The sequence below is a fragment of the Geotrypetes seraphini genome, chromosome 5 (genome assembly GCF_902459505.1).
Source record: "Geotrypetes seraphini chromosome 5, aGeoSer1.1, whole genome shotgun sequence".
NCBI classification, from domain to species: domain Eukaryota; kingdom Metazoa; phylum Chordata; class Amphibia; order Gymnophiona; family Dermophiidae; genus Geotrypetes; species Geotrypetes seraphini.
The window spans coordinates 49956614-49969885 of NC_047088.1; the positions used below are offsets into that span (position 1 = coordinate 49956614).

Here is a 13272-nt window from a genome sequence, read left to right on the forward strand (position 1 = left end):
TAACAAACTTTTTGCTGCCTTCCCAAAAAACACAGGAAATGTCCCAGACAGTTACTATAGAGATTGTAAGAATAGCATAACTTAACTTTTTCAATTACGATGCGTTAGGTTCAAAACCCCAACTAGTTTACAACTAAAGGAGCAGATGAAGAAATAGAAGAGTAAGACTAAAAACGATGTACAGACATCAGCAGCATACTTTCCCATCTTTATACGTGAAATGCAAAAGAGGACTATTTAGGGTCCCAGTAATGTACAGCCCAAATTCAATGCCTTCCTTTCGCTTTCTGGTGGCTCCACGACTTCTGAACACCGCAAAAAAGCCACACTCCTAACCCATAATAAAATAACTTTTAGTCACAAACGCCGCTCTCACATCTTTAGCAGCCGAATCATATTAAAGCTGCAACAACTGAACTTTCTTACTTGGGCATCTTTGGGAGCGCTCTTAGGAGCCGCCATCTTAGCCTGTTCCATCACTTCCGGTGAAGCCTCCGATACTGCTTCCTGTTATCTGAATCGTTCTGTCTATATTTTTTATTTTTTTTTGCGATTGCAAGTTTGTGTTGGAAGTACTCTACTGTATTTACTGTTCAAAGCCACTTTTCTCAGTGAATTGCATGCCTCGTTCTAGTGCTCCAGTACATTTCAAGCCTCATTCTGATGCGCTCGCTTTCTCTCTTTCTGTGCGTTTCAAGTCTCACTGTATCTTCACTACAGGGCTGTCTATATGATAGCAGTCACTCTTCTGAGAAGCGGAACTTGGTAGTAATAAATTTTTATTTACGTATAAAATACACTACCAGATGATAATATTATTAAAAGTAAACATTAAACAAATGCATTAAACGACGTTAGCAGAATATAATATATTCAAAATAAGGCCAAACAATTTAAATTAAGATTTTTAATATTTCATATACTAATATTAAAGTTATCATTTCGACTAGTATGTTGACTGTTCAGAAAATTTCTAATTTACTCAGCTATTATGGAACAATGTTTAAGTAAGAGAATAGTAGGGATTCTTAAGAATGCTGTTAAGCCTTTCCTGATTGATTAATTGTATTGTTTAATTATATGTATAATAAGTTTCTCTTCACTTAGTGGAATTCCTATCTTATAACTTGAGGTCTAAGGATTGTTTCTTTATCATATAAAGATTTTGATTCTTTTTCTTTTATCCAATTTAAGCTGTATTGCTTTCGCAAGAGTTAATTCTTGTAAATTATTTTGAAAATGGTAAATAAATAAATTAAAGTAAGATAATAGTTTCAAGAAAAACAACTGCCTTTTATGCCTAATAATTTATATAACACTACTAGACATATGCAACACAGTACACATAGGTGTCGGAACAGGGGAGGCCACAGGGGCCATTGTCTCCCCCAAAATTGGCGGTCAAGTTTCAAGTTTCTAGTTTTTTATTTTGTTTGATAAATCGCTTATTTAAAATTTACTAAGCGATGTACAGTTTTGTAAAATCAAGAATAGAAGACTAACAGGGTAGAGCATATATTTTTTGACTCAGCAAGACTAACAGTTGGTGCCTGCCCTCCCACCCATTTCCTGGTGTTGTACTTTCTATCTTCAAGCTAGCCACCGCGCAGTGTCAACGAGCAAGCCCGCCTTGGAACTCTTCATTCTACTTCCGGGGGCAGGCCTGCTCTTTGACGCTGAGCGATAGCTGCCCTGAAGATTTAAAGTACAACGCCGGTAGGAGGTGGAGTTGGAAGCTGGTGACGGGCCATGCCACAAGATTCCACTGGGGCTAAGGTGGAGCTCCGGGGTCCCACCACCACCATCAGTTCATTCTCTTATTGCAGTTTTATCTTTTTTTTCTGGCCATCTATCCAGTTAGTGAACATGGTATAATATGTGTTAATATAGGATCCTAAAAAATTTTTTTTTTGTACTGAAAATCAAAAGATCTATGATTTGGGGCTGGCTAGCTCTTCAGTTGCAACTTCGAAACAAGTACCGTATTTTTCACTCCATAAGACGCACCTGGCCATGACGCATCCTAGATTTAGAGGAGGAAAACAAGAAAAAAAACATTCTGAACCAAATTCTTCTTGCCAGGGTCTGCACCCAACCCCACACTTCCTTGCCAGGCTCTGCACCATGTCCCCCCTCTGCCAGGCTCTGCACCCTGTCCTCCCTCTGGTGGTCTAGTGGTAGGCTAGGACAGGGCAGGCAGGTAGGTCACATAATCCCCATGTACCCCACCAGTAACTTAAATCATCCCCATACCCTCATGTACCCCCCCCCAGTACCTTAAATCATCCCCCATACCCTTTTAAACACCTTTTAAATCATATACCCCTGTACTTTTTTTTTTAACTTGTACCTTTTTTTTTTAGTTAATAAATTATTTCTATTTGAAGTACAACTATGGCACAACCAGTGGCGTACCTAAGGTATGTGGCACCCGGGGCCCATCATTTTTTGACACCCCCCCCCCATGTAAAAAAATATTTTTTGTAATGACCATGAAACGGAATAAATGGTCAGAATAGAAACAGGCAGTGAAAATATTCTTATATTCCAAACATAACATAACATAACATAAATTATGTCTGAATTGTCATGACATCAGAAGTACATATGGAGTAGTTGCAGGTGATGCTTGGGACAGTTCTGATTGGGTTATTTCGGTTTTATGTGTTTTTTGAATAGAAGGGTTTTTATTTCTTTTTGAAGGTTTTGCAGTATGTGGTAGATGTCAATTGGTTGTAGGGTTGGGGGTCAAGTGTTGCAGCTCGAATGGCTAGGAGGTTGTCGAACAGTTTTTTTCTTTTGACGTTTTTGGTTAGAGGGTGTGTGAATGGTGCGTGAGTTCTCCTATGTCTGTTTGAAGTGGATTGAATTATTTAGCTGAAGAAATTAGTTACCCCCTCATCCCACACACATTCATTTTCTTCCATTTTTGTTCCCATTATAAAAAACACTGATAAGTTCCCAGAAAAAAAATACATTAAAATAAGAAGTGAAAACAAAGGCCCCTACAGATGAGAACATAACATAAGAATAGCCTAACTGGGTCAGACCAATGGTCCATCATGCCCAGTAGCCCATTCTCATGGTAGCCAATCCAGGATACTAATACCTGGTCAAAACCCAAAGAGTAGCAACATTCCATGCTACCGATCCAGGGCAAGCAGACACTTCCCCCATGTCTTAATAACAGATTATGGACTTTTCCTCCAGGAATTTGTCCAAATCTTTCTTAAAACCAGCTACACTATCTGCTTTTACCATAACTTCTGGCCACTTCATTTTTAAGTTTAGATCTTTCCTTTCAAACAGAGACCTTGCTAGATGTCAAATACAGCACAAGGTAACTTCACATGGACTTAGCTGTGCAGGAAATGTGAATCTCCTCATACACCCACCATATAGTGCAAAAATGTGCAAAGGTCTGTTTTTTTCTTTCGATCACTACATAGCCTAATGCCACACAAGCAGCGCTGTTACAAACATATTCTGTAGGTCAATGCTAAGGATAACAAAGTTTCCTTCCTTGGACCAGAAAGAGATACTGATAAACCACTGAAAGAGATCCCAACACAACACCCAATGACCCACTCAGTGTGTGAACCAGTTGAGTGGAGTGGACTAACTGGGGGGTGGAAATGGGCCCGCAGTTTGCTCAGCAGAATTTCCCAGACCACCTCTTCCTCTCAACACATTGACACGCTGCCACCACCACCACTAGAAACACCTCACTGGGTAGGCCAGCTATGCTATAAACTTTATAAAACACATTATTATATTTTCTTATAAAGCACATATTTTAACTGAACTCTCTGACATCCTCAGCCTTTCCATTCACAAAAATAGAAGGAAGAAAAGTTCCCATTTCCTGCTGTTTCATGTCCCCGGCCTATACAATATTTTTTTTCTGCAGACCCTTCAAAAGTCTGACCAAATCCTCGTTTCACTTGCATTATAAAGTACTGAGGATGCCATCTCTCCCCAATCCCAGGTCCTAAAGTCTAAGACAGTAGCACAAACTAATGCTGCCAGATTCAGGAAAAAAAATTTCGATTCGATTCAGCCTATTGAATTGGTTTTTCAATTCGATTTTCCTGCCCAGTTGGGTGATTTTTTTCAAAACTCCTGGTGGGTTTTATAGCTTTTTCACCCCCTTTGGCTTCTCCTAACCACACTGGCGCTGTGGTGTAAATAAAATAAAGAAACAAAAAGGACTTTTCCTCTCTCTGTTAAATCCTAGCTCACGTTTGCAGTCCAACACCAGCTCTGTCAGGATATACATTTCAAATCTGACATATTATAATCACAAAACAGAAAATAAAATTAATTTTTCTACCTTTTGTTGTCTGGTTATATTTCAAATCTTGTTGGTCCAAGGCTCTGGTTTTCTTCTGATAACTTGCTTGCCAGGGTCTCCTTTCTTCTTTCTGCGTGCTAACCATCCATCTGCCAACTCTGTCCTCCCTTTCCATTTCCCTTCCCTCCCCAGGAAGTCTGGTATCTTTCCTTTTTTTCATCTCCCTCCACAGATCCACCTTTTCTTAACTACCCTTTCATCCGGCATCTCTCCCTCCTTCCCCACCACCCCAGAGTCCACCATCTCTCCCTTTCTTTTCCCAATTACCCTCCTATCCAGTATCTCTATCCCTCCTCCACACCATCCCTTGTGTCCAATTTCTCTCCCTTTCAGTTCCTTCCCTCCCTAAATCCCATGGTCCATCATTTCTCTCCCTCTCCTCTATTTTCAGACCCATTATTTCTTCATTCCCCCCCCCAAAGTTTGGCATATGCACATCTCTTTGAACACCCCCTTCCCTCTGTGTACTTCTAAACCAGGGTCCCCCCCAAAGGCCTGTCCCCCCTTAAAGGTCTGCCTGTCCCCCCTTGAAGGCCTGCACCCCCCTTGAAGGCATGTCCCACCCCCTTGTAGGCCTGTCCCCCCCCTTGAAGGCCTGTCCCTCCCCCTTGTAGGCCTGTCCCCCCACCTTGAAGACCTGCCTGCCTGTCCCCCCCCTTGAAGGCCTGTCCCCCCTTGAAGGTCTGCACCCCCCCGAAGGCCTGCACCCCCCTGAAGGCCTGCACCCCCCCTGAAGGCCTGTCCCACCCCCTTGTAGGCCTGTCCCCCCACCTTGAAGACCTGCCTGCCTGTCCCCCCCTTGAAGGCCTGTCCCCCCTTTGAAGGTCTGCACCCCCCTGAAGGCCTGTCCCCCCCTTGAAGGCCTGTCCCACCCCCTTGTAGGCCTGCCCCCCCCCCCTTGTAGGCCTGTCCCCCCCTTGAAGGCCTGCCTGCCTGTCCCCCCCTTGAAGGCCTGTCCCTCCTTGAAGGCCTGTCCCCCCTTGAAGGCCTGCACCCCCCCGAAGGCCTGCACCCCCCCTGAAGACCTGTCCCACCCCCTTGTAGGCCTGCCCACCCCCTTGTAGGCCTGTCCCCCCTTGTAGACCTGTCCCCCCTTGAAGGCCTGCCTGCCCCCCCCTTGAAGGCCTGTCCCTCCCCCTTGAAGGTCTGCACCCCCCCCGAAGGCCTATCCCCCCCCCTTGAAGGCCTGCCTGCCTGTCACCCCCCTCCCCCTTGAATGCCTGCCTGCCTGCCCACCCGCCCCACCCCGAAGGACCGCTCGCCCCCCTGGCCTCCCCGCACCACCTATGAAGCAGCACTACCTATGCTCCCGGCCTTGCCGTTCAGTCCCCACCACCACCACCACCCCCGAAGGACCGCTCGCCCCACTGACCTTCCTGCACCACCTATGAAGCAGCCGCAGCAGGATCGCGACGTCAGCTATCCCTGCGCTGCTTCCTGCGCCGCGTTCCCGCCCCTCCTCTGACGTCAGAGGAGGGGCGGGACCGCGGCGCAGGAAGCAGCGCCCAAGCAGCTCAGGGATAGCTGACCTCGCGATCCTGCTGCTTGCTGCTTCACAGGTGGTGCAGGAAGGTCAGTGGGGCGAGCGGTCCTTCGGGGGTGTGGGGGGACTGAACGGCAAGGCCGGGAGCACCCCTTCAGGGCTGGCACCCGGGGCGGACCGCCCCTCCCGCCCCCCCCTTGGTACGCCACTGGGCACAACATAAGACATACAGTAACATATATACCACATTATATTTCAGTTCAATATAAAAATTACACAAAGTTATTCTACTGTATTTTACATGATTTTAACAAACTTTCAATGGCTTTTTTAAAGCAGCAGTAGAGAGTTACCCACACCACCCCGTACCTTTTCAAATCCCTCCCTCCTTCTAGATAGCTCTCAAACTCAGGTCAGGAGCGCGGATGTCAGGAACAAGCATTACGCACTCCCGCTTGAGCCCGTCTTTGCATTCTGAATGGCTGGCGTCAGTTTTCGCGAGTCCCGTGAGAACTGATGCTACCATTCAGAAAGCAACGGCGGGCCCAAGCGGGAGCGCATAACACTTGCTCCTGAGTTCGAGAGCCATCTAGCAAGAGAGGGATACCTCTGGACCACCAGGCTGTTTAAAAAAGGTACCAATGATGGCAGCGGTACGGAGAGGCAGGGAGGGGTGTTTTGAAAAAGTGTGATGGCAGCGGGAGGGTGTGAGCCATGACAGGGGTCCCTGTAGAGGTAGTACTTTCAACAGACTTTATCATTGTCGAGGCTTGGAGGTGATTTTTTTTTCCCCCTCATAATAAGAAAGCATTGCAATAGCCAAAGCTTGGAGGTGATTGGGGTTTGTACTGGCTCCAGCCTGAGACCCAGGGGACTACAGGGTGGGTGCTCTGACTGCTGAGCCATGACAGGGGTCCCTGTAGAGGTAGAACTTTCAACAGACCTTATCATTGTCGAGGCTCGGAGGCAATTTTTTTCCCCCCTCATAATAAGAAAGCATTGCAATAGCCAAAGCTCGGAGGCGATTGGTTATATTTTCCCCCCTCGTAATAAGAAAGCATCCGAGGCTTGGAGGCAATTGGGTTTTTTTTTTCCCCTCGTAATAAGAAAGCATCGCTATAGCCGAAGCTCGGAGGCGATTGTTTTATTTTTCCCCCCTCATAATAAGAAAGCATCCGAGGCTCGGAGGCGATTTTTTTTCCCCCCTCATAATAAGAAAGCATCGCACTGCCGAGGCTCAGAGCCAGCTTAGGTTTTCAGGCTATCCACAATAAATATACATGAGATAGATTTGCATCTCAAGGAGGCAATGCATGCAAATCCATCTTGTACATATTCATTATGGATATCCTGAAAACCTGACCTGGCTCCGGCTCTCGAGGACCGCAATTGCCTACCCCTTGCCTAATGGGATTAAAGGAGAGTTCTAATATCTCCTTGTGGGCCCCAATCAATCTTTCTTGTTGTTGAAATAAATATGCTTCCTAAAAACTTGAAGAAAAACCCCCCAGATCCATGGCTTTCAATGTATGGTAATAATAAAATATCCCATTATAACATTAAAACCAAAACACGAGAAAAATATTGCACACTGTGTACTTGGCAAGGGCTCAGAAGTTGACTATGTCATTAAGTGCACTGATATGGAAGATGATGAATTACTGATAAAATATTTATTTTTCATGCTCCACGAGGGATAGTAAAGATAAATCTATTCCATAGTCTTCAGAGGAGTTGTGACAAATGTCAGGATTTTACACATGACTTGACTTCTATGACACAAAGGGCACCTTATCTTCATTCTCTACCTTGCTAATTGAAGGTTAAAAGATAACATGATTGCAAATGATGCATAAATTCTCTCTTGTGTAATTAACATATGTAAATCCCTATTAGTGAAACCCTGGAAAATGATGGCACCACATGAAATGGATTTTTTTAAATGCATCTAACACTTGAAGTCTTTAAATAAGTACCGCGTGTATTTGTGCCAAAAAGCAGCTATCATATTAATACCAGTTTTATTAACCTGTAAGCATTAGCCCTGAGGCAAGACAAGTTTCCTGCAGAATTTCACTTTCTGAAGCAGGACACAGATAAAGCTTTAATTTTATTCCTCAGACCAAATGTTTATTATTGAAATACAGTTTTCTTTGGTCATTTGGTGTTATTTTTTTAAAGCAGTTTCTTTCCTGTCAACTTTCAAGACTGCCACAATGAAATCGTTGTAGCCACTTAACAGCTGGAAACTCTGCTTGATGCACGGGACTTAAATATTCCAATTGATTTGATGTTTGTTGATTGAAAGCACTTGTGGGATTTATTATATTATATGACTGGAAATGTGTTCCTTTTTAAATTACAGTCAGATTGGAAATTATACTGACTATGAAGAGGATTTCCCCATTACAAACACATCTTTATTTGACCTTCAAGTATTGATTCCTGTTACCATCATTTGTATTATTCTTTTCATCTTGGGGATCACCGGGAATTTCATGACCATCTTAATTTTTAAAAGACACAAGGACATGAGAACTACTGTTAACATGTATTTATCCAGCATGGCATTATCAGATATATTTATTTTCCTTGGACTCCCAGCTGACCTGTACAGGATTTGGAAATATAAGCCTTACATATTTGGGGATTTTCTTTGCAAATTTTTCTGTTACATGAGCGAAACCTATACCTACTGCACCATTCTACATATCACTACCTTAAGTGTAGAACGCTATCTTGCCGTGTGCTTTCCTCTGAGAGCCAGAATAATTATCACAAAAGGGCGGGTGAAAGGGATTATCATATTTTTATGGCTATTTGCCCTGCTTTCTGCCATCCCAACGTTATTCCTTTTTGGAGTGGAACACAGAGCAGGAAGTTCTCCAGAAGAAACAATGGAGTGCAAGTTTATGGAGCACTCAGCCCACACAGGTCTTCTCAAAATAATGATATGTGTTTCAACCATTTATTTTTTCCTACCAATGTTCTGCTTGGCACTCTTATATGGGCTTATATGTAGAAAGCTCTGGATGACCAGACATGGAATGAGAAAACCAACTACCTCAACCAGAGAAAAGTATCACAAGCCGACTATTAAGATGCTAGGTAAGCAATGGATTTCCTGACTTTAGTAAAAATTACACAGCAATAAAAGTTATCCCTAATTCAAAAAAGTTTGATCACGTCACACCCCTCCTAAAAAACGTCCACTGGCTGTCAATTCCACATAGGATAAACTACAAACTAGCACTTCTGGCATTTAAAATCTGGCAAACACAACAGACTGCTCCTTCACGAACACTTAGATCAGCGGAACAAAATCTTTTAACAGTTTCATCGTTGAAAATCATAAATACGAGAAGAGCAGAGACTTTTTCCATTACAGCCCCACATATTTGGAATCGACTTCCATCTTTTTTAAGAGAAGAAAGGCAGTTAGATAAATTCAAAATTGTTCTTAAAACATTTCTATTTAATGACGCTTTCCAGACTTAAGTTCTGTAAAGGTTGTTATTATCCATTAACAGGGATACATAGATAAGACTCTAAAAATACCAGAAACTACCTTATAAGGCTAAAAACCCTTCCCTCCCTTAATGCGTTTACCTTGAATGTTTCCTTGATTTTAAAATTCTAGTTCTCTCCCTTTTCTCATGGTGTTTCTTGTAAGTCAGTGATGACATTAGTATTGTTTATATGTCTTCTTTGTAAATATAATTTTTAATGTAAATCGCTTAGACATTTTATAAATGTTTTATCAAATTTTTAATAAATCTTGGAAACTTTTCCTGTAAAATTCAGAAATCATGAAGTTTTATAACTGAGTATTAAAAATAAATACTGAAGGACGGAATGTGACAGGTAATGGAAGAATGAACGGCAAACCCAGATGAAAAAATTGCATTTAAAATGGCAGAAACACATAAGGCGGCAACTGAAAGCACTAAGGACCGTCAGTTTTGTCTCCTGTTCAGCTCTAGCCCTTTTTTTCATATTTTAATTAAACTTTTATATCCCACATTCCTTGAACCACAACAGGTCTACCTAAAGCCATATACAGACTATAAAACAATACAGAATATACAAATAATGCAACCAAACAATACAATCAACACAAATGACCTTTTTAAAAACTATCATATAAAAATATAATAAAATGTAAAAATCAAAAAGGATGTTTTCTCTTGTCTATACCACTTGATCACCTTTTATATATCAATAAGACTGTCCCTGCTCAGAACAGCTTACAATATAATTTGAACAAACATGACCTATAGGGATTGGGGAGTTACTTGCAGAGAAAATGATAGGATGGATAAAGAGTTTACAGTGAGTGAGAGTTAAGTGTTGAAAGCAGCCTCAAAAAGATGGTTTTTTAGCTTGGATTTGAATACTGCTAGAAATGGAGCCTGACATAATAGGCAGTCTGTTCCATACATACGGAACAGGAGGATAGAAGGGATGGAGTCTGGAGTTGGCAGTGATGGAGAAGGGTATGGATAGGAGGGACTTGTCTGATAAACAAAGTTAATGGGGGGAGATAAACGTGGAGAGATATTGAGAGGCTGCAGAGTAAATGCACTTGTAGGTCAGTAAGAGGAGTTTGAACTGCATTTGGAAATGGATGGGGAGCCAATGAAATGATTAGAGAGGGGTAATGTGAGCATGGTGGCTCTTGGAAAATATAAGTCACGCAGCAGAATTTTACACAGATTGAAGGGGGGAGAGATGGTTCAGCGGAAGATCTGAGAGAAGCATGTTGCAGTAATCTAAGTGAGAGGTGATGAGAGTGTGGATAAGTGGTAGTGTGCTCTGAAAGAAAAGGTCAGATTTTGGTAATAATACAGAGGAAGAAGCGACAGGGAGGAGAGGAAGGAAATGGGGCACTAGTTGGAGGGGGATGTGGGATCAAGTGTTTTTTTTGAGGAAAGGTGCAACTATGGCATGTTTGAAGACACCAGGGACATTTGCAGTGGAGAGTAATAGGTCGAGGATGTGACAGGAGGGATGATGGTGGGCAATATAGCGCTGAGTAGGTGGGTGGAAATTGGATCAGAAGAGCGGGTAGTGGGTTTGGATGAGAACATGTACAGTTTCCTCTTCAGTGATTTCAGAAAAGAAGGAAAAAGTGTCAGGAGTTGGAGGGGGATGTGACCTGGTTGAGAACTCAAGGTGAATCTTATGAACCTTGTAATAGAAGAACTCTGCCATCATCTGGGAGGGGAGTTAAACTACACTTCTCCCTCCGTATCCATGGATTCGCTTATTCGTGATTTTTTGACTACTGACTCCGCCCCCTAATTTTCAACACTGAACCCGACGTTTCACATTGGAAATCACTGCTCCCGGTGGTTCCTGAAGGAAATCGCTGCTCCCGAAATTGTACGGAGCAAATCGCAGGTCGGGTTATTCAAGGTTTATTATCTTTTTCAGGTCTATTTTACTGAAAAACCGCGAATAACATGCAAAAAGTTATTTGCAGTTTTTCGGTATTCATGGCTATGTTCTGCCCACATCCCGTGCGCATACTGAGGGAGAAGTGTACATAGGAACAAATCTGAAGATATAAAGTTTTCAATTAATATTTCTTTCATTTTTTTTTCTTTAGCAGTTGTAGTTATGGCCTTTGTGCTCTGCTGGCTGCCTTTCCACATTGGCCGAATCTTGTTTGCTTGGACTGGAATAGGACAGCACATGTTGTACCAGGTATCACAGTACCTCAACCTCGTTTCAATGCTCCTTTTCTATCTCAGTGCATCTATTAACCCTGTCCTTTATAACATCATGTCACAAAAGTACAGATCAGCAATGTGTAAGATCCTATATCACAGCCAAGCTCTCCAAGCCAGAAATGTGACCAAGAGTGAGCCAAATTCTACAGAAGGTACAGATGTTATTTCTTCCATGTAAACAGTTTGCAACCCTGACATCCAGTTCAAAATATTCCATGTACATGTATCAATTATCATCATCTGTTGCAATTCTACTGATTTTATGCCTCCCTTTACTAACGGTGCCTTCTCTCAGCTACTCTTCTGGCCTAACAGAATATATTAGAATTAATGCAAAATGATAGAGACTTTCAAGATCCCGAGAGATTAAGTTTACAAAGTAAATAAATAATATGAAGAACATTGCATGCTTCAGTTCCTTTTCAAAATACTCCTTCACAAACATAATAATTCAGTTCATACTTAAATTGCACTGTGCAAAAAAAACAAACAAACATGCATGCTTTTTGATTACCAGAATGAACATCAATGACCTGCAAGCTTTTGGACCAAACTCTACTTGTGCCTAAACCTTTTCTCTGGTAAAGCTGACCTGTTCTGTAACAAAACTATAGGTGTTAAACGCATTCAACAGAAGAAACTCCAAATTTCTGCAAACTGATAAAGAAGAGGATTTTTGTTGTATTTGGCATTTTATCTTCTAGAACTAAGTTGAGGCACAAATAGGAGCTTGTTTCTTGAGTCTAACTCTGCCTTTTAAGAAACAAAAATTATAAGAGATCTACAACCACCATTCCAGGAAGATGAATTACTAAAAGAAATATTGTATTCCCAGTTCCACCTGTGCTGGCCTTCCGTCAGCCACCTAATTTGAAACAAAATTGGTAAAAAGCAAGCTCCCCACACAAACCCACGAAGAAGAGAATGGTGCACATCCTTGAAGTGTGACAAACTGCAAACTATGCAAGCACATCTCAAAGGATTCCACGGTCACTCATATGGGAAAAACATTCAGCATAAAGGGATCCTTCACATGTTCATCTTCTGTGGTATTGAACACAAATATTAAATAGCAAACAATGGTGAATTGTCAGTTCCTGGGGAAAAAATTTTTAAGTTTTTCTTAGGTTTTCACCCGGGTATGTCCCACAGACAACATTCACCGTGAAGCGCACTGTGGGCATTACCTAAAAACATCATAAATTTTTTCTTTTTTTATGTAAATGTGTCTAAACGATAAATTATTCAAAAGTACAAGTTTTTAAAAAAAATATTTAGTATAAATAAACATTTAGTATAAATGTCACAGGACATCCAGTTAAGGCACCCTTTATTATATGGACAGCAGCGATCATCTCCAGTTACCTTAAAGCACCCTTTGATTGCTGGTTGCAACTTTTTAATATGATTTCTGTTTGCCAAGGAAACACATTTATACTAGCCCCTTCTATGAAACTGCGCTAGCGGTTTTTAGTGCAGAGAGTCGCGCTGAATGGCCCACGCTGCTCCCGATGCTCATTGAGTTCCTATGAGTGTCGGGAGCAGCGCAGGCCATTCAGCGCGGCTCCCCGTGCTAGAAACTGCTAGTACGGTTTCGTAGAAGAGGGGGGGTAAATGTTTTTTAAAAAAGTTTTATACTGCAGAGCACTTTTAAATAATTTATAATTTAAACACATTTACAAAAAAAAAGAAAAAATGAT

General features: G+C 42.0%; 2 protein-coding genes across 6 annotated transcripts in view; one reads left to right on the plus strand and one right to left on the minus strand.

The window, feature by feature from the left end:
* Positions 1-576, minus strand: part of TAF9B (TATA-box binding protein associated factor 9b) — a 31275-nt gene extending 30699 nt beyond the window's left edge. The window contains exon 1 of one of the 5 annotated variants that reach the window (XM_033946956.1): positions 427-576. In XM_033946956.1, coding sequence (XP_033802847.1) covers positions 427-477 — 51 coding nt within the window. In that variant the 5' untranslated portion in view covers positions 478-576. The other 4 variants (XM_033946960.1, XM_033946959.1, XM_033946957.1 and 1 more) reach the window with 4 other exon arrangements.
* A 1818-nt stretch (positions 577-2394) lies between these two features.
* LOC117360294 (growth hormone secretagogue receptor type 1-like) lies at positions 2395-11750 on the plus strand. Its single transcript, XM_033943985.1, has 3 exons — positions 2395-2420; positions 8203-8945; positions 11449-11750. Exons 1-3 carry the CDS (start codon positions 2395-2397, stop codon positions 11748-11750), a joined length of 1071 nt encoding a protein of 356 aa, XP_033799876.1.
* The last annotated feature ends 1522 nt before the right edge of the window (positions 11751-13272 follow it).